We start from the raw sequence: 24,607 nt of genomic DNA, 5'->3' as shown, positions 1-24,607 counted from the left end.
ATAAGCCAGGTTGAAGAACCAAGGCGCTGCTAGAGCATCTATCAATGCCGCTTCTGGGTCCCTGGACCTGGATCCGTAACAAGGAAGCTTGGCGTTCTGGCGAGACGCCATGAGATCCAGTTCTGGTTTGCCCCAACGGTGAACCAATTGAGCAAACACCTCCGGATGGAGTTCCCACTCCCCCGGATGAAAAGTCTGACGACTTAGAAAATCCGCCTCCCAGTTCTCTACACCTGGGATATGGATCGCTGACAGGTGGCAAGAGCGAGTCTCTGCCCAGCGAATTATCTTGGAGACTTCTGTCATCGCTAGGGAACTCCTGGTTCCCCCTTGATGGTTGATGTAAGCCACAGTCGTGATGTTGTCCGACTGAAATCTGATGAACCTCAGTGTTGCTAACTGAGGCCAAGCTAGAAGAGCATTGAATATTGCTCTTAACTCCAGAATATTTATTGGGAGGAGTTTCTCCTCCTGAGTCCATGAACCCTGAGCCTTCAGGGAGTTCCAGACTGCACCCCAACCTAGAAGGCTGGCATCTGTTGTCACAATGGTCCAATCTGGTCTACGAAAGGTCATACCTTTGGACAGATGGACCAGAGATAACCACCAGAGAAGAGAATCTCTGGTTTCCTGATCCAGATTTAGTAGAGGGGACAAATCTGTTTAATCCCCATTCCACTGACTGAGCATGCATAATTGCAGCGGTCTGAGATGCAGGCGCGCAAATGGCACTATGTCCATCGCCGCTACCATTAAGCCGATTACTTCCATGCCCTGAGCTACCGTGGGGCGCGGAATGGAGTGAAGAACACAGCAAGCATTTAGAAGTTTTGATAACCTGAACTCCGTCAGGTAAATTTTCATTTCTATAGAATCTATTAGAGTCCCTAGGAAGGAAACCCTTGTGAGAGGAGATAGAGAACTATTTTCTTCGTTCACTTTCCACCCATGCGACCTCAGAAATGCCAGAACTATCTCTGTATGAGACTTGGCAATTTGAAAGCTTGACGCCTGCATCAGGATGTCGTCTAGATAAGGAGCCACCGCTATGCCTCGCGGTCTTAGAACCGCCAGAAGTGAGCCCAGAACCTTTGTAAAAATTCTTGGGGCTGTAGCCAACCCGAATGGGAGAGCTACAAATTGGTAATGCCTGTCTAGAAATGAAAACCTCAGGAACCGATGATGATTCTTGTAAATCGGAATGTGAAGGTAGGCATCCTTTAAGTCCACTGTGGTCATGTACTGACCCTCTTGGATCATGGGTAAAATGGTTCGAATAGTTTCCATCTTGAATGATGGAACTCTGAGGAATTTGTTTAGGATCTTTAAATCCAAAATTGGTCTGAAGGTTCCCTCTTTTTTGGGAACCACAAACAGATTTGAATAAAAACCCCTGTCCTTGTTCCGTCCGCGGAACTGGATGGATCACTCCCATTACAAGGAGGTCTTGCACGCAGCATAGGAATACCTCTTTCTTTATCTGGTTTGCAGATAATCTTGAAAGGTGAAATCTCCCTTGTGGAGGACAAGCTTTGAAGTCCAGAAGATATCCCTGAGATATGATCTCCAACACCCAGGGATCCTGAACATCTCTTGCCCACGCCTGGGCGAAGAGAGAGAGTCTGCCCCCTACTAGATCCGTTGCCGGATAGGGGGCCGCTCCTTCATGCTGTCTTGGAGGCAGCAGTAGGCTTTCTGGCCTGCTTGCCCTTGTTCCAGGACTGGTTAGGTTTCCAGGCCTGCTTGGATTGAGCAAAAGTTCCCTCTTGTTTTGAAGCAGAGGAAGTTGATGCTGCACCTGCCTTGAAATTTCGAAAGGCACGAAAATTAGACTGTTTGGCCCTTGATTTGGCCCTGTCCTGAGGAAGGGTATGACCCTTACCTCCAGTAATGTCAGCAATAATTTCTTTCAAACCAGGCCTGAATAAGGTCTGCCCCTTGAAAGGAATGTTGAGTAATTTAGACTTTGAAGTCACATCAGCTGACCAGGATTTGAGCCATAGCGCCCTACGCGCCTGGATGGCGAATCCGGAATTCTTAGCTGTTAGTTTAGTCAAATGAACAATGGCATCAGAAACAAATAAGTTAGCTAGCTTAAGTGTTCTAAGCTTGTCAATAATTTCAGTCAATGGAACTGTATGGATGGCCTCTTCCAGGGCCTCAAACCAGAACGCCGCCGCAGCAGTGACAGGCGCAATGCATGCAAGGGGCTGTAAAATAAAACCTTGTTGAATAAACATTTTCTTAAGGTAACCCTCTAATTTTTTATCCATTGGATCTGAAAAAGAACAACTGTCCTCAACCGGGATAGTGGTACGCTTTGCTAAAATAGAAACTGCTCCCTCCACCTTAGGAACTGTCTGCCATAAGTCCCGTGTAGTGGCATCTATTGGAAACATTTTTCTAAATATAGGAGGTGGGGAAAAGGGCACACCGGGTCTATCCCACTCCTTACTAATAATTTCTGTAAGCCTTTTAGGTATTGGAAAAACATCAGTACTCACAGGCACTGCATAGTATTTATCCAGTCTACACAATTTCTCTGGCACTGCAATTGTGTCACAGTCATTCAGAGCAGCTAATACCTCCCCAAGCAATACACGGAGGTTCTCAAGCTTAAATTTAAAATTAGAAATCTCTGAATCAGGTCTCCCCGATTCAGAGATGTCACCCACAGACTGAAGCTCTCCGTCCTCAGGTTCTGCATATTGTGACGCAGTATCAGACATGGCTCTTACAGCATCTACGCGCTCTGTATCTCATCTAACCCCAGAGCTATCGCGCTTGCCTCTCAATTCAGGCAATCTGGATAATACCTCTGACAGGGTACTATTCATGATTGCAGCCATGTCCTGCAAAGTAATCGCTATGGGCGTCCCTGATGTACTTGGCGCCATATTAGCATGCGTCCCTTGAGCGGGAGGCGAAGGGTCCGACACGTGGGGAGAGTTAGTCGGCATAACTTCCCCCTCGACAGACCCCTCTGGTGACAATTCTTTTATAGATAAAGACTGATCTTTACTGTTTAAGGTGAAATCAATACATTTAGTACACATTCTCCTATGGGGCTCCACCATGGCTTTTAAACATAATGAACAAGTAGAAAATGAGAAAATGAGGGTGTAATACACACCAGTGTGTATTACTACCCTTAGGGGGCGCCTCCTAAGGCGTATCAACTAAACAAATGCTAAAGCAATAACAAACACCTAAATTGTTACTTGTAGAATATACAAATATGCTTATACATATATATGAAGATGTACCAACATAAAGTCCAAATGAGTTATAGTGATACAGTCCCAATCAGAAAATGGATCCAAAACACGGTAGGCAGCTCTCAGTCTTAGGATGGTCTTCCTGATAGAAGGGTAACTGAAAAAAGATAAAACACAGAGGCGCCAAACATGGCCTAGTATAGCCAAAAAACAGATGATAAAATCCACAAGGTAGCGATTAGATACTCACAATGGAGGCGCACCCATTGGTGCTTATGAAGCAGTCTGGAGCCTCTCAGTGGTCCAGCTCACTGGTATACTTCATGGGTCAAATAGTGGTCCTTGGTCGTGGTGATTAGCAGGTTCCTGAGTGAACACAAAATATGCAAACCATAGCCCAGTAACGTTTAGACAAGTGAGTGGTAAACTGAGCAATCTTACTTACAAGATCCAAAGCACCAGCAGGTGCATATACTGCAAACTGGAACCAAACAGTCGCCCAGTAGACTGATCCCTCCAGGTGATAACAGGATAACTCTCAGGTGCCAGAGAGTTAGCAGCATACAAATGATATAAAAGGTGTCCAAAAAGCAAGTGTATTTCTGTAAAAATCTTAATAAAGATTTTTACAGAAATACACTTGCTTTTTGGACACCTTTTATATCATTTGTATGCTGCTAACTCTCTGGCACCTGAGAGTTATCCTGTTATCACCTGGAGGGATCAGTCTACTGGGCGACTGTTTGGTTCCAGTTTGCAGTATATGCACCTGCTGGTGCTTTGGATCTTGTAAGTAAGATTGCTCAGTTTACCACTCACTTGTCTAAACGTTACTGGGCTATGGTTTGCATATTTTGTGTTCACTCAGGAACCTGCTAATCACCACGACCAAGGACCACTATTTGACCCATGAAGTATACCAGTGAGCTGGACCACTGAGAGGCTCCAGACTGCTTCATAAGCACCAATGGGTGCGCCTCCATTGTGAGTATCTAATCGCTACCTTGTGGATTTTATCATCTGTTTTTTGGCTATACTAGGCCATGTTTGGCGCCTCTGTGTTTTATCTTTTTTCAATAATGAACAAGTAGTTTCCTCTGTGTCAGACATGTTTGTACAGACTAGCAATGAGACTAGCAAGCTTGGAAAACACTTTCAAGCAATATAAAAAACATTACTGTGCCTTTAAGAGAAACAAATTTTGACAAAATTTGAAATAACAGTGAAAAAAGGCAGTTACACTAACGAAATTTTTACAGTATGTAACAAGTTAGCAGAGCATTGCACCCACTTGCAAATGGATGATTAACCCCTTAATACCAAAAACGGAATGATAAATGACAAAAACGTTTTTAAAAATCAGTCACAACAACTGCCACAGGTCTACTGTGGCTGTTACCCTCCTCAAACACGACTTTTGAAGCCTTTTAAGCCCTTCAGAGATGTCCTGTATCATGCAGAAGGAAGCTGAGTGTCTCCGTCTGTAATTTTATCTGCGCAGAAAAGCACTAAAATAGGCCCCTCCCACTCATATTACAACAGTGGAAAGCCTTAGGAAACTGTTTCTAGGCAAAAATCAAGCCAGCCATGTGGAAAAAAACTAGGCCCCAATAAGTTTTGTCACCAAACATATATAAAAACGATAAACATGCCAGCAAACGTTTTATATTACACTTTTATAAGAGTATGTATCTCTGTTCATAAGCCTGATACTAGTCGCTATTAAATCACTGCATTGAGACTTAACTTACATTAATCCGGTATCAGCAGCATTTTTCTAGCAAAATCCATCCCTAGAAATATGTTAACTGAACATACCTTATTGCAGGAAAACCTGCACGCCATTCCCCCTCTGAAGTTACCTCACTCCTCAGAATATGTGAGAACGGCAGTGGATCTTAGTTACTTCTGCTAAGATCATAGAAATCACAGGCAGATTCTTCTTCTAAATACTGCCTGAGATAAAACAGTACGCTCCGGAACCATTAAAAATAACAAACTTTTGATTGAAGAAAGTAACTAACTATAAAACACCACTCTCCTCTTACTACCTCCATCTTTGTTGAGAGTTGCAAGAGAATGACTGGATATGGCAGTGAGGGGAGGAGCTATATAACAGCTCTGCTGTGGGTGATCCTCTTGACACTTCCTGTTGGGAAGGAGAATATCCCACAAGTAATGGATGATCCGTGGACTGGATACGCTTAACAAGAGAAAGTAAATATTCAGACTCAAGAATTCCTAGGTAGAAACTGAACGAGGACTAATAGAAAAGGGAGGAGCATATATAGGAAGGTAGCAGTACAATTGAAACTACCAGTATGAACATATGATACTGTGAGACAAAGAGGGAAACAAGGTATTTGAAATGTACAGGGAGTGCAGAATTATTAGGCAAGTTGTATTTTTGAGGATTAATTTTATTATTGAACAACAACCATGTTCTCAATGAACCCAAAAAACTCATTAATATCAAAGCTGAATAGTTTTGGAAGTAGTTTTTAGTTTGTTTTTAGTTATAGCTATTTTAGGGGGATATCTGTGTGTGCAGGTGACTATTACTGTGCATAATTATTAGGCAGCTTAACAAAAAACAAATATATACCCATTTCAATTATTTATTTTTACCAGTGAAACCAATATAACATCTCAACATTCACAAATATACATTTCTGACATTCAAAAACAAAACAAAAACAAATCAGTGACCAATATAGCCACCTTTCTTTGCAAGGACACTCAAAAGCCTGCCATCCATGGATTCTGTCAGTGTTTTGATCTGTTCACCATCAACATTGCGTGCAGCAGCAACCACAGCCTCCCAGACACTGTTCAGAGAGGTGTACTGTTTTCCCTCCTTGTAAATCTCACATTTGATGATGGACCACAGGTTCTCAATGGGGTTCAGATCAGGTGAACAAGGAGGCCATGTCATTAGATTTTCTTCTTTTATACCCTTTCTTGCCAGCCACGCTGTGGAGTACTTGGACGCGTGTGATGGAGCATTGTCCTGCATGAAAATCATGTTTTTCTTGAAGGATGCAGACTTCTTCCTGTACCACTGCTTGAAGAAGGTGTCTTCCAGAAACTGGCAGTAGGACTGGGAGTTGAGCTTGACTCCATCCTCAACCCGAAAAGGCCCCACAAGCTCATCTTTGATGATACCAGCCCAAACCAGTACCCCACCTCCAGCTTGCTGGCGTCTGAGTTGGACTGGAGCTCTCTGCCCTTTACCAATCCAGCCACGGGCCCATCCATCTGGCCCATCAAGACTCACTCTCATTTCATCAGTCCATAAAACCTTAGAAAAATCAGTCTTGAGATATTTCTTGGCCCAGTCTTGACGTTTCAGCTTGTGTGTCTTGTTCAGTGGTGGTCGTCTTTCAGCCTCTCTTACCTTGGCCATGTCTCTGAGTATTGCGCACCTTGTGCTTTTGGGCACTCCAGTGATGTTGCAGCTCTGAAATATGGCCAAACTGGTGGCAAGTGGCATCTTGGCAGCTGCACGCTTGACTTTTCTCAGTTCATGGGCAGTTATTTTGCGCCTTGGTTTTTCCACACGCTTCTTGCGACCCTGTTGACTATTTTGAATGAAACGCTTGATTGTTTGATGATCACGCTTCAGAAGCTTTGCAATTTTAAGAGTGCTGCATCCCTCTGCAAGATATCTCACTATTTTTGACTTTTCTGAGCCTGTCAAGTCCTTCTTTTGACCCATTTTGCCAAAGGAAAGGAAGTTGCCTAATAATTATGCACACCTGATATAGGGTGTTGATGTCATTAGACCACACCCCTTCTCATTACAGAGATACACATCACCTAATATGCTTAATTGGTAGTAGGCTTTCGAGCCTATACAGCTTGGAGTAAGACGACATGCATAAAGAGGATGATGTGGTCAAAATACTCATTTGCCTAATAATTCTGCACTCCCTGTAAAATGCATCTACTTTCTCAATTTATATTCCTCATCACCTGGTCAGCTTTGTGCTTATATCACTGCTTGTTGTGTGATGTGTTCCTTCTGCATTAATCTTATGTTTACACATAAGCAAAAGACTAACAGAGACAATAGTTCCTGACTTTTATGTCTGTGTGACATCTAAAATGATTCAGCTACAAATCCATATGCCTTCTGCAGAAAAAAATTGTATAAATATGTACAGCGATGGACAAGACATGATGTTTTTATAAAACTTGCAGAAATATTCTCTATATTCCTCTGTTTCTGTCAAACCTTCTACTGCTCGTTATTCAAGCACATCCTGCATGTCACAGGACTAATATGATACTTATTTAAGGCTATACATGCAGTAACACCATGAATTCATATAACACCACCAGCTGATCTTTTACTGGATAGGATTTCTATGCTGATTTGAGAACATAATATCTATAATAGATCATGAGCATGTCATCTTTCCTTGAACACGCAGCATTAAAGGGACATTCCGGTCACATGGAACAAAACTCAATGCCAAGAAGCTTAGCTATCTCCTTGAGAAACGAAACTGAAAAAAGCAGAAAAATGGTTTTTAAAAAAACTAGCAGATACATTCTTATCCAAACCATCCATAAGAAACTGAAGTGTACAAGGAATTCTAAGAGAGTACCAGCTAAAAATCATAATTCACACACCAAGAAATAAAGGTCTTACAAACCTGCCTTGTCACAAGACTACAGGCCTGAATCAAGGTTTAAGTAATAGAACCAGAAAAAAACTTTCTGCCTAAAACTTAAGCATTCAATATCCAAGTCATCAAGTTGAGAGATTTTGAAAACCTGCTTGGAACAAAAAAAACGTTCTTGAAAAAGAAGGTTGTGGAGCACACCAAGTTCTGCGGGTTCCAAGCAGCAGCAATCAAAATTACTGATGATACGTCCTGCTAGATCCTGGCTATCACTCTTCGTAACAGAACAAGAAAAGGAAAAAAGGAAACCAGAAAAAACAACTTAGGAGCGACTAGAAAAACCACAAATTCTGGCTGAGGATCCCTGAACCTCTCAAAATATCTGGGGAGCTTAATGTTCAACAGAGAAGCCATCAGATCTATTTCTGGAAGACCCCATTGATCCATAATCTGATAGAAAACTTACAAATAAAGAAAACACTCTTCCAGCTGTAGAGACTAGCGAAAAAGAAGTCTGCTTCCCAAATACTTACTCCTGGAATATAAACCAAAAAAACAGAGATTAGTCTCTGCCAAGAACAAAATTCAGGACTACTCCATCATCACCAGGGAATTGTGAGTTCCCTCTTGATGATAGTAGTAAGACACCACTGTGACATTGTCTGATTGGAAATGCAGATTCATCTATCTGCAACAGAGCCAGCTCTGAAGAGCTCTGAAGATTATATGGAGTTCCAGAAAATGTATAGGTACCCTCACCTCCAGAGGAGACCAAACTCCCTGTTCTCTCTGAGACTCTTCAGACTGCACCCCAAGATATTATCCTGAAACACTGAAATTCCCTGAGCTCTTATAACAGGCAAAAGTGTTCACAGAACTTTAAAACAAAATGAATGGAGCAATAGCAAGAGCAAATGGAAGGACAACAAATTGAAAATGCTTGTCCAGGAATGCAAATCTTTAGAAATTGATGATGATCTCTGTGGATAAGGGAAATTGTAGCAAACTGGCCTTTTAGAACAAGAGGCAGAATAGTCTGAATTGTCTCCATCTTAAAAGAAGGAATCCTGAGAAACTTGATTAAAGTCTTTAAATGCAGAACTGTACTATAAGTCCCCTTCTTCTTGGGAACAATGAAGAGGTTGAAATAAAATCCCTAGCCTTGTTCTAACCTTGGAATTATTATTCCCATACGCCTAGATTTAGAGTTTTGTCGGTAAAGACCTGCGTAGCTAACGCTGTTTTTTTTTTACAGCGCACCCTTAAGACAACGCTGGTATTTAGAGTTCTCTGAAGGGCTGCGTTAGGCTCCAAAAAGGGAGCGTTGCGCATAATTTACCGCCACTTCAACCCTCAATACCAGCGTTGCTTACGGTAGCGGCTAGCTGGAAAAACGTGCTCGTGCACGATTCCCCCATAGGAAACAATGGGGCAGTTTTGGCTGAAAAAAAACCTAACACCTGCAAAAAAGCAGCGTTAAGCTCCTAACGCAGCCCCATTGTTTCCTATGGGGAAACAGTTTCTAAGTCTGCACCTAACACCCTAACATGTACCCCGTGTCTAAACACCCCTAACCTTACACTTATTAACCCCTAATCTGCCGCCCCCGCTATCGCTGACACCTGCATTACACTATTAACCCCTAATCTGCCGCTCCGGACACCGCCGCCACCTACATTATACCTATGTACCCCTAATCTGCTGCCCCTAACATCGCTGACACCTACATAATATTTATTAACCCCTAATCTGCCCCCCAACGTCGCCACTACCTTACCTTCACTTATTAACCCCTAATCTGCCGATCGGACCTCGCCGCTACACTAATAAAGTTATTAACCCCTAAACCGCCACATTCCTGCCTCGCAAACCCTATAATAAATAGTATTAACCCCTAATCTGCCCTCCCTAACATCGCCGCCACCTAACTTCAAGTATTAACCCCTAATCTGCCGACTGGACCTCGCCGCTACTATAATAAATGTATTAACCCCTAAAGCTAAGTCTAACCCTAACCCTAACACCCCCCTAAATTAAATATAATTTTAATCTAACAAAATAAATTAAACATTATTAACTAAAGTATTCATATTTAAAACTAAATACTTACCTGTAAAATAAACCCTAATATAGCTACAATATAACGAATAATTACATTGTAGCTATTTTAGGATTTATATTTATTTTACAGGCAACTTTGTATTTATTTTAACTAGGTACAATAGCTATTAAATAGTTATTTACTATTTAATAGCTACCTAGCTAAAATAATTACCAAATTACCTGTAAAATAAATCCTAACCTAAGTTACAATTAAACCTAACACTACACTATCAATAAATAAATTAAATAAATTAACTACAAATACCTACAATTAAATAAACTAAACTAAATTACCAAAAAAAACAAACACTAAATTACAAAAAATAAAAAAGATTACAAGAATTTTAAGCTAATTACACCTACTCTAAGCTCCCTAATAAAATAACAAATCCCCCAATATAAATCCTAAAATAGCTACAATGTAATTATTCGTTATATTGTAGCTATATTAGGGTTTATTTTACAGGTATTTAAGTTTTAAATAGGAATACTTTAGTTAATAATATTTAATTTATTTTGTTAGATTAAAATTATATTTAATTTAGGGGGGTGTTAGGGTTAGACTTAGCTTTAGGGGTTAATACATTTATTATAGTAGTGGCGAGGTCCGGTCGGCAGATTAGGGGTTAATACTTGAAGTTAGGTGGCGGCGATGTTAGAGAGGGCAGATTAGGGGTTAATACTATTTAATATAGGGTTTGCAAGGTGGGAGTGCGGCGGTTTAGGGGTTAATAACTTTATTAGAGTAGCGGCGAGGTCCGGTCGGCAGATTAGGGGTTAAAAAAAATTATTATAGTGGCGGCGATGTGGGGGGGCCTCGGTTTAGGGGTACATAGGTAGTTTATGGGTGTTAGTGTACTTTAGAGCACAGTAGTTAAGAGCTTTATAAACCGACGTTAGCCCATAAAGCTCCTAACTACTGACTTTTTTCTGCAGATGGAGTCTTGTCGGTAGAGGCTCTACCGCTCACTTCAGCCAAGACTCTAAATACCGGCGTTAGGAAGATCCCATTGAAAAGATAGGATACGCAATTGGCGTAAGGGGATCTGCGGTATGGAAAAGTCGCGGCTTGGAAGTGAGCGTTAGACCCTTTCCTGCCTGACTCTAAATACCAGCGGGCGGTAAAAAGCAGTGTTAGGACCCCTTAACGCTGCTTTTGACGGCTAATGCCAAACTCTAAATCTAGGTGATAGTTTCCAGATGTAAGACTGGCTCGGTGAGGGCTTGCTGCATTCAGTTTATCTGTGTTAAGTAAGTTTCTCTGTTTAAGTAAAGAGTTAGAGAAACAAGGTTTTTTTTTTTTTATTGGTTTTCTGCATTACGTGTGCACATTTTTATGCAACCTTTTTTATTTTAGCTTGCTTTTTAACTAATTCCTGTTTTCCCATATCTTTGTGTGTGTAAGTAGGGGAGGGGTCAGTTTCACCTGTGTGGGTTTATACTATAAATTTAACTCATTAACTCTGTGATCGTTGCTCTTCGAGGGCTTGCTGCATTCAGTTTCTCTGTTTTAAGTAAGTTCCTCTATTTATGTATAGAATTAGAGCAAATAAGAAATTGGAGCAACCAAGGGTAAATATAAATCATTTATATTTTTAAGTTAAACCTATTAGTAAGAATGTGTGAGAATCTCATTCAGTGTACAGCTTGCATCACTAGAGCAGCCACTTTGAGCAATATATGTCTGTGGCAAGTGTGAGCATATTGTCACTTTAGATGCTCGTATTTTTGAGGAGTGAATTGAAACACTACATGATATTCAGCCACTTGAAATGGAAATGGATATGACTGAGCAGCAATTTTAGAGAGGGCTGTTCTGCCTAGTATAGTGAACAGTCCTTCAATCATGAAAGAGGAGCATACTACAGTGAACAGTCCTTCAGTCATGGGAGCGGGGCATACTATAGTGAACAGTCCTTAAGTAATGTAAGAGGGGCATACAAATCTAGGCCTGATGGAGATGTTGGTTGTACCTTTCTATTATTGAAAAGTTTGATAGGGTAATTTGTCATCCAGATCCCTTAAATAGAGCCGTTCGCTCTCTTCCAGGGGCTTGTGTTAATCACATTGTGAAACGAATTGACAGATTGTTAGAGTGATCTAGGTCTGATCCGGCAGTGATGATGCATATTGGCAATAATGAAGGAATCAGCTGGAGATGGAGTGTCCTAAAAAATTACTTGAGGGAGTTAGGTAGCAAGCTTAAAGCAATAACAGCTTAATATCTATGGAATGCATGGGTTAAAACGGAACCCCTTGAAGAACATTAAGAAGTAAATTCAAACTCCAGGGTGGAGCAATTGGTCTAAACACAGGCTTAATTCTGGTTAAAGCCTGACAAAAAGACTGAACGTCTGGAACATCTGCCAAACGTTTGTGTAGTAGAATTGACAAAGCAGAGATTTGTCCCTTTAAGGAACTCGCTGATAACCCTTTCTCCAATCCGTCTTGGAAAAAAGACAGAATCCTGGGAATCCTAACCTTACTCCATGAGTAGCCCTTGGATTCAAACAAAAAAAGATATTTACGCCATATCTTATGATAGATTTTTCTAGTGACAGGCTTACATGCCTGAATCAAAGTATCAATGACCCCATCAGAGAATCCCCGCTTAGATAAAATCAAGTGTTCAATCTCCAAGCAGTCAGCTACAGAGAAATTAGATTTGGATGTTGGAAAGGACCTTGAATTAGAAGGTCTTGTCTCACTGGAAGTTTCCACGGAGGCAGAGAGGACATGTCCACTAGATCTGCATACCAAGGCCTGCGTGGCCACGTAGGCGCGATTAGAATTACTGAAGCTCTCTCCTGTTTGATCCGAGCAATCACCCGGGGAAGGAGAGGAAACGGTGGAAACACATAAGCTAGGTTGAATGACCAAAGCACTGCCAAGGCATCTATTAGTTCGGCCTGAGGATCCCCGTGGCCGGACTTTTGGCCGACGGACACTTGGCCGAAGGACACTTGGCCGACGGACATTTGGCCGACGGACATTTGGCCGAAACACAAGTGGCTGTCAGATAACAGTCCGGCACAAGATAGATAGATTTGATAGATAGATAGATACATAGATTAGATAGATAGATCAATAGATGCAATAGATACATTTGATAGATACGATAGATAGATAGATTTGATAGATAAATAGATAGATTTGATAGATAGATAGATAGATAGATAGATAGTTTCCCAGACAGAGAATTACAAAACGTGCGGCCTAGGACCCATGGTAAGGTTCCCAGAGGCAGTTGCGGCGCCCGAGGCTGTGATTAGAACAGAGCACTCTGGTAACGCATCTGCCCTCGGCCGAAATCGGAACATTCTTTAGCTTTCTGTCTGTCAGCCAAATGTCTGTCGGCCAAATGTCCGTCTGCCAAATGTCCTTCTGCCAAAAGTCTTTCTGCATTTTGTCAGAGCACCAGAACCCCTTGACCTGGATCCGTATCTTTGGAGCTTGGCATTCTGTCGAGACGCGATCAGATCCAATTCCGGTCTGCCCCATCAGAGAATCAGTGAGGCAAATACCTCCGGATGAAGTTCCCACTCCCCCGGATGAAAAACCTGTCAGCTTAAAAAGTCTGCTTCCCAGTTGTCCACTCCTGGGATGTAGATTGCTGACAGATAACAAGAGTGGATCTAAGCCCATCGAAATATCTTGGATACTTCTGTCATCGCTAAGGAACTCCTCGTTCCTCCCTGATGATTGATGTAAGCCGCAGTCATGATGTTGTCCGACTGGAATCTGATGAATTTGGCCGAAGCCAACTGAGGCCATGCCTGAAGCGCATTGAATATTGCTCTCAATTCCAGAATATTGATTGGAAGTAGAGACTCCACCTGAGTCCATACACCCTGAGCCTTCAGGGAATTCCAGACTGCACCCCATCACCCACACTATCACCCACGAGGGTCTGCGGAAACACGTCCCTTGGGACAGATGATCCGGCGACAACCACCAAAGAAGAGAGTTTCTGGTCTCCTGATCCAGATTTATCGGAGGAGATAAATTTGCATAGTCCCCATTCCACTGTCCGAGCATGCACAGTTGCAGTGGTCTGAGATGAAACCGATCAAACGGAATGATGTCCATTGCCGCCACCATCAATCCAATTACCTCCATACACTGAGCCACTGATGGCCGAAAATTGGACTGAAGTGCTCGGCATGTATTTAGAATTTTTGACTTTCTGACCTCCGTCAGGAATATCTTCATGTCTATAGAATCTATCAGAGTTCCCAAGAAGGGAACCCTTGTCTGTGGAATTGGTGAACTCTTTTCTAGATTCACCTTCCACCCGTGAGTTCTCAGAAAGGACAACACTGTGTCTGTATGAGACTTTCTCAGATGATAAGTTGACGCCTCAATCAAAATATCGTCCAGATAAGGCGCCACTGCTATGCCCCGCTGCCTGAGAACTGCCAGAAGGGACCCTAGAACCTTCGTGAAGATCCTGGGTGCTGTGGCCAACCCGAAGGGAAGAGCCACGAACTGAAAAAGTTTGTCCAGGAAGGCAAACCTTAGGAACTGATGATGATCCTTTTGGATAGGAATATGAAGGTATGCATCCTTAAAGTCCACAGTAGTCATATATTGACCCTCCTGGATCATTGGTAAAATTGTTTGGATGGTCTCCATCTTGAAAGATGGGACTCTGAGAAACTTGTTTAGACTCTTGAGATCTAAAATAGGTCTGAACGTTCCCTCTTTTTTGGGAACCACAAAAAGATTTGAGTAAAACCCCTGTCCCTGTTCTAGTCTTGGAACGGGACGAATTACTCCCATAGTAGAGAGGTCTTTTACACAACGTAAGAACGCCCTCTTTTTATCTGGTTTACAGACAATCTTGAAAGAAGAAATCTCCCTCTTGGGAGAAAATTTTTGAATTCCAGTTGATACCCGTGGGTCACGATTTCCAGTGCCCAGGGGTCCTGAACATCTCGTGCCCAAGCCTAGGCAAAGAAAGAAAGTCTGCCTCCTACTAGATCCGGTCCCGGATTTGGGGCCACCCCTTCATGCTGTCTTTGTAGCAGCAGCGGGCTTCTTGGGATGTTTACCCTTGTTCCAAGCCTGGTTGGGTCTCCAGACCCAAGCAAAATTCCCTTCCTGTTTTGTGGAGGAAGAGGAAGAAGAGGGCACTCCTTTAAAGTTCCGAAAGGAACGAAAATTATTTTGTTTACCCCTCATCTTAACAGACTTATCCTGAGGTAGAGTGTGACCTTTACCTCCAGTAATGTCAGAAATGATTTCCTTCAACTCAGGCCCGAATAGGGTCTTACCCTTGAAAGGAATAGCCAAGAGCTTTGACTTAGATGACACATCAGTAGACCATGATTTTAACTATAACGCTCTACGTGCTAAAATGGCAAATCCTGCATTCTTAGCCGCCATCTTAGCAATTTGAAAGGCGGCATCTGTGATAAAAGAATTAGCTAGCTTGAGAGCCTTAATTGTATGTAAAATATCCTCTAAAGGGGTCTCAACCTTAAGAGACTCTTCTAGAGCATCAAACCAGAAAGCCGCTGCAGTAGTAACTGGAACAATGCAGGCTGTCGGTTTTAAAAGGAAACCCTGATGAATAAATAATTTCTTTAGAAGACCCTCTAACTTCTTATCCATAGGGTCTTTGAAAGCACAACTGTCCTCAATAGGAATAGTTGTACGCTTAAGCAGGGTAGATATAGCTCTCTCCACCTTAGGGACAGTTTGCCAAGAGTCCCGAATGGTGTCTGATATGGGATACATTTTCTTGAAATTAGGAGGAGAGAACGGTATACCCAGTCTGTCCCACTCCTTCTTTATAATCTCTGAGATTCTCTTAGGAACCGGAAAAACATCAGTGTAAGCGGGAACTTCTAGATATTTGTCCATTTTACACAATTTCTCTGGTGGTACCATAATACCATAATAGGGTCACAGTCATACAGAGTTGCTAAAACCTCCCTAAGTAACAGGCGGAGGTGTTCCAGCTTAAATTTAAAGGACATGACGTCCGAATCTGTCTGAGGTAACACACTTCCCGATTCTGAAAGTTCTCCCTCAGACAAAAGTTCCCTGACCCCCAACTCAGATCCCTGTGAGGGTACATCGGAAATAGCCAACAAAGCATCAGAGGACTCAGTATTTACATTGATTCCTGTCCTACTGCGTTTACCCTGTAACACTGGTAACTTAGATAATACCTCTATAAGGGTAGTTGGCATAAATGCAGCCATAGCTTGCAGAGTAAAAGAATTAGACGCGGTTGAGGAACCCGGCGTCACTTGGGTGGGCGTTAAAGGTTGTGACACTTGGGAAGAATTAGGCGGCATATCCTGATTCTCTTCAGACTGAGAATCATCCTTAGGCACACTTTCTTTACATAAAATATGCTTTTTTACATTTTAAGGCCCTTTCAGTACAAGAGGTACACAAAGTAAGAGGGGGTTCCACAATGGCCTCTAAACACGTAGAACAAGGAGTTTCTTTAAGTTCAGACATGTTAAACAGACTAGCAATAGCCACAATAGTCGTTATTTACTGATTCAAAAAACTTTTTTAAAAAAATGTACTGCGCCTTTAAGAAATAAAAGCGCAACAATTTTTCTGTACTGCACCAAAAGCGATTTTTACTACTAAAAAGTTATATAAAACAGTTCAATTTTGCCAAAAATTATTGCACCCTTTAAGCAAAAGTTAAATAACCCTTTAAAGAGACATTTTGTTTTGAAAATAAACTTTAACAACGAAAACAGCCCCTGACTACCTGCCCTCAGGGTACTCAAGATTGACTCAACAACGATCCGGTGACTGAAAATCAACTTTAGGCCTAACCAGAGCTAGTGCCTGCTGACTTCTAGTGAGGAGAAAACTGCGCGTCTGACCGCGCGAAATAGGCCACACCCATCATGGATGTTGCATCAACAGTCTGCCTAACCGCATGGGAAGCGGTTTGTAATAAGCCACGTGGCCCCCTTCACTCACAATCATATCACACATAACTGCAGCCATTCAATATTAAATATATAAGTGTCACAGCTGCCTCTCCCAGTGTCAAGCCCTTTATAGAGATACATAATAATTTCAGCAAAACTCTAATCCATATAGGTCTACTGCTTACCCCTTCCCTTACAGGGAATAATGTCAGCCAGTTCTTATATAACAAGTCTCCTCAGAAATAAAAGACTGAACATACCTCAATGCTGCTTGTAGCATGACACCGTTCTCCACACTGAAGATTTCTCATGCACTATCTTCAGAAGCTCTGTGGGAACCAGAATGGATCTTAGTAACGTCTGCTAAGATCATCAACCTCAGGGCAGAAAAATTTCTTCATTCCTTAATCCATTTCTCCCTGAGGAAAATAGTACTCACCGGTACCATTTTAAAATGAAAAAATTCTTGATTGAAGAATCTAAAACTAACACCTCACTTTACCTCTTCCTATTACTAACACAGGCAAAAAGAATGACTGGAGGTGGAGGTAAAGGGAGGAGCTATATATACAGCTCTGCTATGGTGCTCTTTGCCACTTTCTGTTAGCAGGAGGATAAATCCCACAAGGATGAAATCCGTGGACTCGTCATATCTTGTAGAAGAAATGTGTAAAGAGTAGCATGATTAACAGTGACAGGGAGAAGGTTGGTTGAGGTACTAAACCAGTACTTTTCTTCAGTATACACAAGAGGGGAGATACTTTGAAACAAACTAGAACATACAAGCCCATACCATTAAATGGGTTATATCTAGATGATACGAGGAAAAAAATAGATAATATTAAGGTAAATAAAACTCCAGGCCCAGATGGAATATACCCAAGGGTTTTACAGGAATTTAGCATGATTATAGACAAACCTCTACTCTTAATTTTTCAAGACTCATTATCGTCAGGCATAGTACCCAAGGACTGGTGTAAAGCTAATGTGGTGCTAATTTTTAAAAGGGGAAGCAGGGCTGATCCAAGATGCTATAGACCAGTTAGTGTGACATCAATAGTGGGGAAGATACTTGAAGGGATTATGAGGGATTATATTGCCGAGTACATTTGTATAAACAAGATTATGAGTTCAAATCAGCATGGTTTTATTATAAATAGATAATGTCAAACTAATTAGATTCTTCTCGCTATATCTGCTACATCTCTCTGTAAGTCTCTTCACTGGCTCCCCATTCACAGCAGAATTAAATTCAAAATTCTCACCATGACCTACAAAATCGTTACCAACGCCGCTCCTCACTAATCAACAATTATACTCCAGCCCACCCACTAAAATCCAATAATGACCTGCTCCTTGCATGTTCGATTATAACTTTCCATGCTAGACTGCAGGACTTATCTCGTGTGGCACCTACCCGCTGGAACGCCCTCTCTCGCACTTTCAAACTTTCGCCTAATCTGCCTTCTTTTAAACACTCCCTAAATACATTTTTGTTCAGGGAAGCTGATCACCCAAATCAGTAACAAATTAATTCCACTTATCTAATAATTACCCTCATCCACCTCTGTATTATCAGTCTAACCCTTGCAGTCCTCACCTTCTGTTTCTCACCCTCCTACCCTCTCTAGATTGTAAGTTCCCATAGGAAAAGGGCCCTCAATTTCTCTTGTATTTGTTTGTCAAACTTTTTCTTCTCTCTTACAAGTTATGTATTGTTTTATTTAAACAATTTGAACCCATGGACAGCGCTGCGGAATGTGTTGGAGCTTTAAAGCTAAAATATTATAATAATATTATCCTTAGAAGCAAAAGCAGCATTGGTCTGATTAAAATGCAATAAATCGGGCAGGTAAACAGAAAACTTTCCTTAAATGCCCCCAAAATATCACCAGGTCTAGACAGCTTTGACATTCTTACCCCCTCCACCTGATAAAGTCAAAGCAAACAGAGGAGCGCTATGAATTCAATAAATAATGCAGCGGGAAGAGCAATGTGCATATACAAGCACTAACTGACAACACGCAAAAGGTGAAAGCGAGCTACCTAAAAAACCTACACTGCGAAACCCAAGTATGCTAAAAATAACAATACATGCTCAACAATCCGCATGCGCTTAAAAATTTGAAATGCACACAAAAACGAAATACATAAAGGGCTCTAATATAACGCGTTCAAAATAACAGATGTGAGCTAAAAACCAAAAGATTTAAAATATATAAGTTATATATAATAAAAATATAGGTTCCTGTAGCCCAAATTGACATACTGAATATATAGGGAAAATACAGAGGATATGAGTATGTGAAGTATAATAACGATTCATCAGGGGGAGGCTAAGGACCGGTCCCCGTGACAACTGTGGCAGGCCTATGACTAACTCCCACTGGGTGTAATTATGCCACTACACTCCATAAAATTATCTCTGTCCAAACAGTAGCTCTCTGAGGGGAAAATGGGCCTTTACAGAAGAACATCTGGAGCACCTCCGTTCTTCCCCTTCCTCCTACGTACGCAAGGATAACACTGGTTTAACAGTGAGGTGGGAGGGTTTTTAAGGGTTCTTGGCGTTTAGGGAATCTTTGCCTCCTCCAAGTGACCAGGAGTGGAATTCCCAGGAGTAATGGTTTGTGAACTCTCACCACCTTTATGAAACAAAATGTTCCAAAACACTGTAGGCATCTTCTACTCACCTCTGTGCAAAAAGGAGTAAGCTGGGGGTGGACCACAGGCTGTACGTATGTATGAAAGGTGGATTCAATCTCCATTGTTCTGCCATTTAACTTCAGGATGGGGAATTCAATTATTTCCTAGGAATAAAATGAAAATTAAGACATCAAACAATGCCAGTGAAATGTGTATATTTAATATTAAAACACTGTGGCTGTGCAGCAGACCACAGCACATATGGAATTACAAAGTAATTAAAGCATTGCAATGGACATAGCTAATTATATCATTTAAAGGGACATACAACCTGCAGATGCCTTATAGCAATCAGATAATGATTTTACCTCCTTCCATCTGAATTTGTCGTTTGTTTACGTTCTCTCCGAGTGACTTATTATAATAAACCAACCACAAAGGTAGCTATCCATTTACCTCTCAGGAATGAGTGCTGCCATTACTTTTTGGGTGACACCTGTGCACTTTGTTAACCACCTATCACACTGACACAGTCAGGGAGAAGTGTGCCATCAGCACTGCTGTGTGATTACAGGGAACACTCATCACTGATGCAGCAGGTGATTTCTGTAGCCATGGAGATAAACAGTCTAGAACGCTAGATTAGTGACCACTTGTATTTTTTTAAAATAAATAAATGCCTTAAGTCCCCCTCACCTTGATAACCCCCCTTAACAGCACATGCAATCAGGAGCGATCCTGGAATCAAATTAATAAGCTCATTAGTCTAACAGCTGCTATTGGTTTATGCAATTTCGTGCAGAGATCATATTTTGAAAGGGCAGTTCTAGAAAACAATACATTGTGCTGCTTGGCAGCTCAGCATGGGCGCTACACAAGTTTGAAGGTGCATAACAGCCCCCAGCACCCCAAAGAACCGCAACTGGGTGTGGGGTACTCTTAACAACCCTTTCTAGAGTATGAATTTAGTAAGGACTCCTTTATTAACTAAAATAATTTTTAAATATAAAGGCATATTTCTTTCATAAGGTGGTGAGAGTCAACAAGTCATCAAATGTGGGATTAAACTCCAGTACATTAGGAGGAGGCAAAAATTACCTAAGATAGTAAGATCTTTTATTTTCTCCCACTTCCCTATACACCTCACTCTTGTTTTTTTTCCACCACAGGAGAAGGTGGAAATTGTATGTGCTTCAAATATATCATTGGGGTTCTCTAACCAATTTGAGACCCAATATCCCCCTTACAGAGCCAGAAGAATGACAAAGGGGTGTGTAGGACTACCATGGGCAGTGAGAGTAATTGTCTCTCTAGGAGTTTGTCACTAGCCTGCCTAAGGTGTCACTGGTGTCCTTCAGCCTCCTCTTGTTGGTCTCGTAATTTACTCCTGATCCAGATCCTGTGTCTGTGAATCCTACATAGGATGGGCTCTTCTACTGGAAGCTGGTCTTCTGCAGCTTGGTAAGCATGGTACAGAGCTGATAGGTAAAAAGGCTTTACACATGCAGAGCCCACAGGTTATTAGCAGGTACATTTATTATGTATAGCTTAGGCAGGGGATGACACACACCTTTAACAGACATTTGCATATGTTGACATTGGCAACACTTTTTGAATCACTGTTAACTATCTCTTTAATATTCTCCCAGCGCAAAAAAATTATCATGCTACAGCTTCTGTCCTTTGCAATCATTGGATATACTTTTTATAGTGCTATAGTTTATAAAGGGGGTTAATAATTTTTGGCTCCAGAAGGAGTGCACATGTCTCTGATCCATTAGAGGAGAGATCTTCAGACCACTTATAGGTCAATGTAAAATGTGTACTTTCCAGGTTTTCTATGGTTGTCCCCAGAACAATTTTGTAATTCATGTAGGGATACTAGTTCTACTTGGTTGTTGAAGTTTGCCTGCCTTGTGATTACTCTTTAGCCTGGCAATTGAGTACCGACGCCTCCTGCAGTTTTGACCTTGGACTGAAAACGTTAATTCTCTGTATGCTGATTTTATACCTTTGTTGCCCACAAGGGTACTGATCTTTGGCATGACCTGACTAATATTTTGCCTGCTGCCTTGTACATTTTCCTGCCAGTGCTGTGTATCAACTTTGGATTTCCTGACTATTATCCTGCTGTTTCCTAAATCTCAAATACAAAAATTTAGAAGCGCTGTTGTGAACCGACTCCTCCTGCGGGTTTGACCTAATTCTACAGAAGAAAGATCCAACCAAATTGGTCTTGTCCTGTGCACTATCCAGTGCGTTGGGGAAGTGTTTTAACAGGTTACAATTCAGCCCATGGATCCTTACCTGGACGGAAAACATAATTTATGTAAGAACTTACCTGATAAATTCATTTCTTTCATATTGGCAAGACTCCATGAGCTAGTGACGTATGGGATATACAATGCCTATAAATACACCCCTCACCACACCCAAAATTCAGTTTAACGAATAGTCAAGAAGTGGAGTGATAAAGGAGTAAAAAGCATCAACAAAGGAATTTTGGAAATAATTGTGCTTTACACAAACAAATCATAACCACCATAAAAAGGGGGGTGGGCCTCATGGACTCTTGCCAATATGAAAGAAATTAATTTATCAGGTAAGTTCTTACATAAATTATGTTTTCTTTCATGTAATTGACAAGAGTCAATGAGCTAGTGACGTATGGGATAGCAATACCCTAGATGTGGAACTCCACACAAGAGTCACTAGAGAGGGAGGGACAAAATAAAAACAGCCATTTCACTAAAAAAAAATTAATCCACAACCAAAATATAAGTTTATTCTCAAAAAAGAAAAACTTAAATCATAAGCAGAAGAATCAAACGGAAACAGCTGGCCAGAAGAACTTTCCTACCAAAAACTGCTTACAAAGAAGCAAAAACATCAAAATGGTAGAATTTAGTAAATGTATGCAAAGAAGACCAAGTTGCTGCTTTGCAAATCTGATCAACTGAATCTTCATTCTTAAAAGCCCAAGAAGTGGAATTGAATCTAGTAGAATGAGCTGTAATTCTCTGAGGCGGGCTTTACCCGACTCCAAATAAGCTTGATGAATCAAAAGCTTTAACCACGATGCCAAAGAAACGGCAGAAACCTTCTGACCTTTCCTGGAACCAGAAAAGATAACAAATAGACTAGAAGTCTTCCTGAAATCTTTAGTGACTTCAACATAATATTTCAGAGCTCTCACCACATCCAAAGAATGTAAAGATCTCTCCAAAGAATTCTTAGGATAAGGACACAAAGAAGGGACAACTATTTCTCTATTAATGTTGTTAGAATTCACAAATTTAAATAAGAATTTAAATGAAGTCCGAAAAACCGCCTTATCCTGATGAAAAATCAGAAAAGGAGAATCACAAGAAAGAGCAGATAATTCAGAAACTCTTCTAGCAGAAGTGATGGCCAAATGGAACAACACTTTCCAAGAAAGTAGTTTAATGTCCAAAGAATGCATATTCTCAAATGGAAGAGCCTGTAAAGACTTCAAAACCAAATTAAGACTCCAAGGAGGAGAGATTGACTTAATGACAGGCTTGATACGAACCAAAGCCTGTACAAAACAGTGAATATCAGGAAGTTTAGCAATTTTTCTGTGGAATAAAACAGAAAGAGCAGATATTTGTCCTTTCAAGGAACTTGTAGACAAACCTTTATCCAAACCATCCTGAAAAAACTTTAAAATTCTAGGAATTCTAAAAGAATGCCAAGAGAATTTATGAGAGGAACACCATGAAATGTAAGTCTTCCAAACTCGATAATAAATCTTTCTAGAAACAGATTTACGAGCCTGCAACATAGTATTAATCATTGAGTCAGAAAAACCTCTATGACTAAGCACTAAGCGTTCAATTTCCATACCTTAAAATTTAATGATTTGAGATCCTGATGGAAAAACGGACCTTGAGATAGAAGGTCCGGCCTTAATGGAAGTGGCCAAGGTTGGCAACTGGACATCTGAACAAGATCCGAATACCAAAACCTGTGAGGCCATGCTGGAGCCACCAGCGGCACAAACGATTGCTCCATGACGATTTTGGAGATCACTCTTGGAAGAACTAGAGGCGGGAAAATATAAGCAGGTTGATAACACCAAGGAAGTGTCAACACATCCACTGCTTCCGCCTGAGGATCCCTGGACCTGGACAGGTACCTGGGAAGTTTCCCGTTAAGATGAGATGCCATCATATCTATTTCTGGAAGCCCCCACATCTGAACAATTTGAGAAAACACATCTGGGTGGAGAGACCATTCTCCCAGATGTAAAGTCTGACGACTGAGATAATCCGCTTCACAATTGTCTATACCTGGGATATGAAATTAGACAGGAGCTGGATTCCGCCCAAACAAGTATCCAAGATACTTCTTTCATAGCTTGAGGACTATGAGTCCCACCCTGATGATTGACATATGCCACAGTTGTGATATTGTCTGTCTGAAAACAAATGAACGGTTCTCTCTTCAACACAGGCCAAAGCTGAAGAGCCCTGAGAATTGCACGGAGTTCCAAAATATTGATTGGTAATCTCGCCTCTTGAGATTTCCAAACCCCTTGTGCTGTCAAAGATCCCCAAACAGCTCCCCAACCTGAAAGACTTGCATCTGTTGTGATCACAGTTCAGGTTGGACGAACGAAAGAGGCCCCTAGAATTATACGATGGTGATCTAACCACAAAGTCAGAGAAAGTCAAACATTGGGATTTAAGGATATTAATTGTGATATCCTTGTATAATCCCTGCACCATTGGTTCAGCATACAAAGCTGGAGAGGTCTCATATGAAAACAAGCAAAGGGGATAGCGTCCGATGCTGCAGTCATGAAACCTAAAACTTCCATGCACATAGCTACTGAAGGGAATGACAGACTGAAGGTTCCGACAGGCTGCAACCAATTTCAAATGTCTCTTGTCTGTTAGAGACAAAGTCATGGACACTGATTCTATCTGGAAACCCAAAAAGGTTACCTTTGTCTGAGGAATCAAAGAACTTTTTGGTAAATTGATCCTCCAGCCATGTCTTTGAAGAAACAACACTAGTTGATTCGTGTGAGATTCTGCAGAACGTAAAGACTGAGCGAGTACCAAGATATCGT

The 24,607-nt window shown here is 41.3% G+C and overlaps 1 protein-coding gene across 4 annotated transcripts in view; it reads right to left on the bottom strand.

Moving 5' to 3' along the window:
* ERI3 (ERI1 exoribonuclease family member 3) overlaps window positions 1-24,607 on the bottom strand; it is a 922,564-nt gene that overhangs the window by 682,452 nt on the left and 215,505 nt on the right. For all 4 annotated transcript variants that reach the window (XM_053693395.1, XM_053693393.1, XM_053693394.1 and 1 more), the window contains one exon: window positions 19,557-19,673. In XM_053693395.1, coding sequence (XP_053549370.1) covers window positions 19,557-19,673 — 117 coding nt within the window. The remainder of the gene's footprint in view (window positions 1-19,556; window positions 19,674-24,607) is intronic.

This window comes from Bombina bombina, chromosome 10, assembly GCF_027579735.1.
Source record: "Bombina bombina isolate aBomBom1 chromosome 10, aBomBom1.pri, whole genome shotgun sequence".
NCBI classification, from domain to species: Eukaryota; Metazoa; Chordata; class Amphibia; order Anura; family Bombinatoridae; genus Bombina; species Bombina bombina.
Note: the sequence above shows the minus strand (reverse complement) of the source record. Positions and strands in the feature narration are given on the sequence as shown.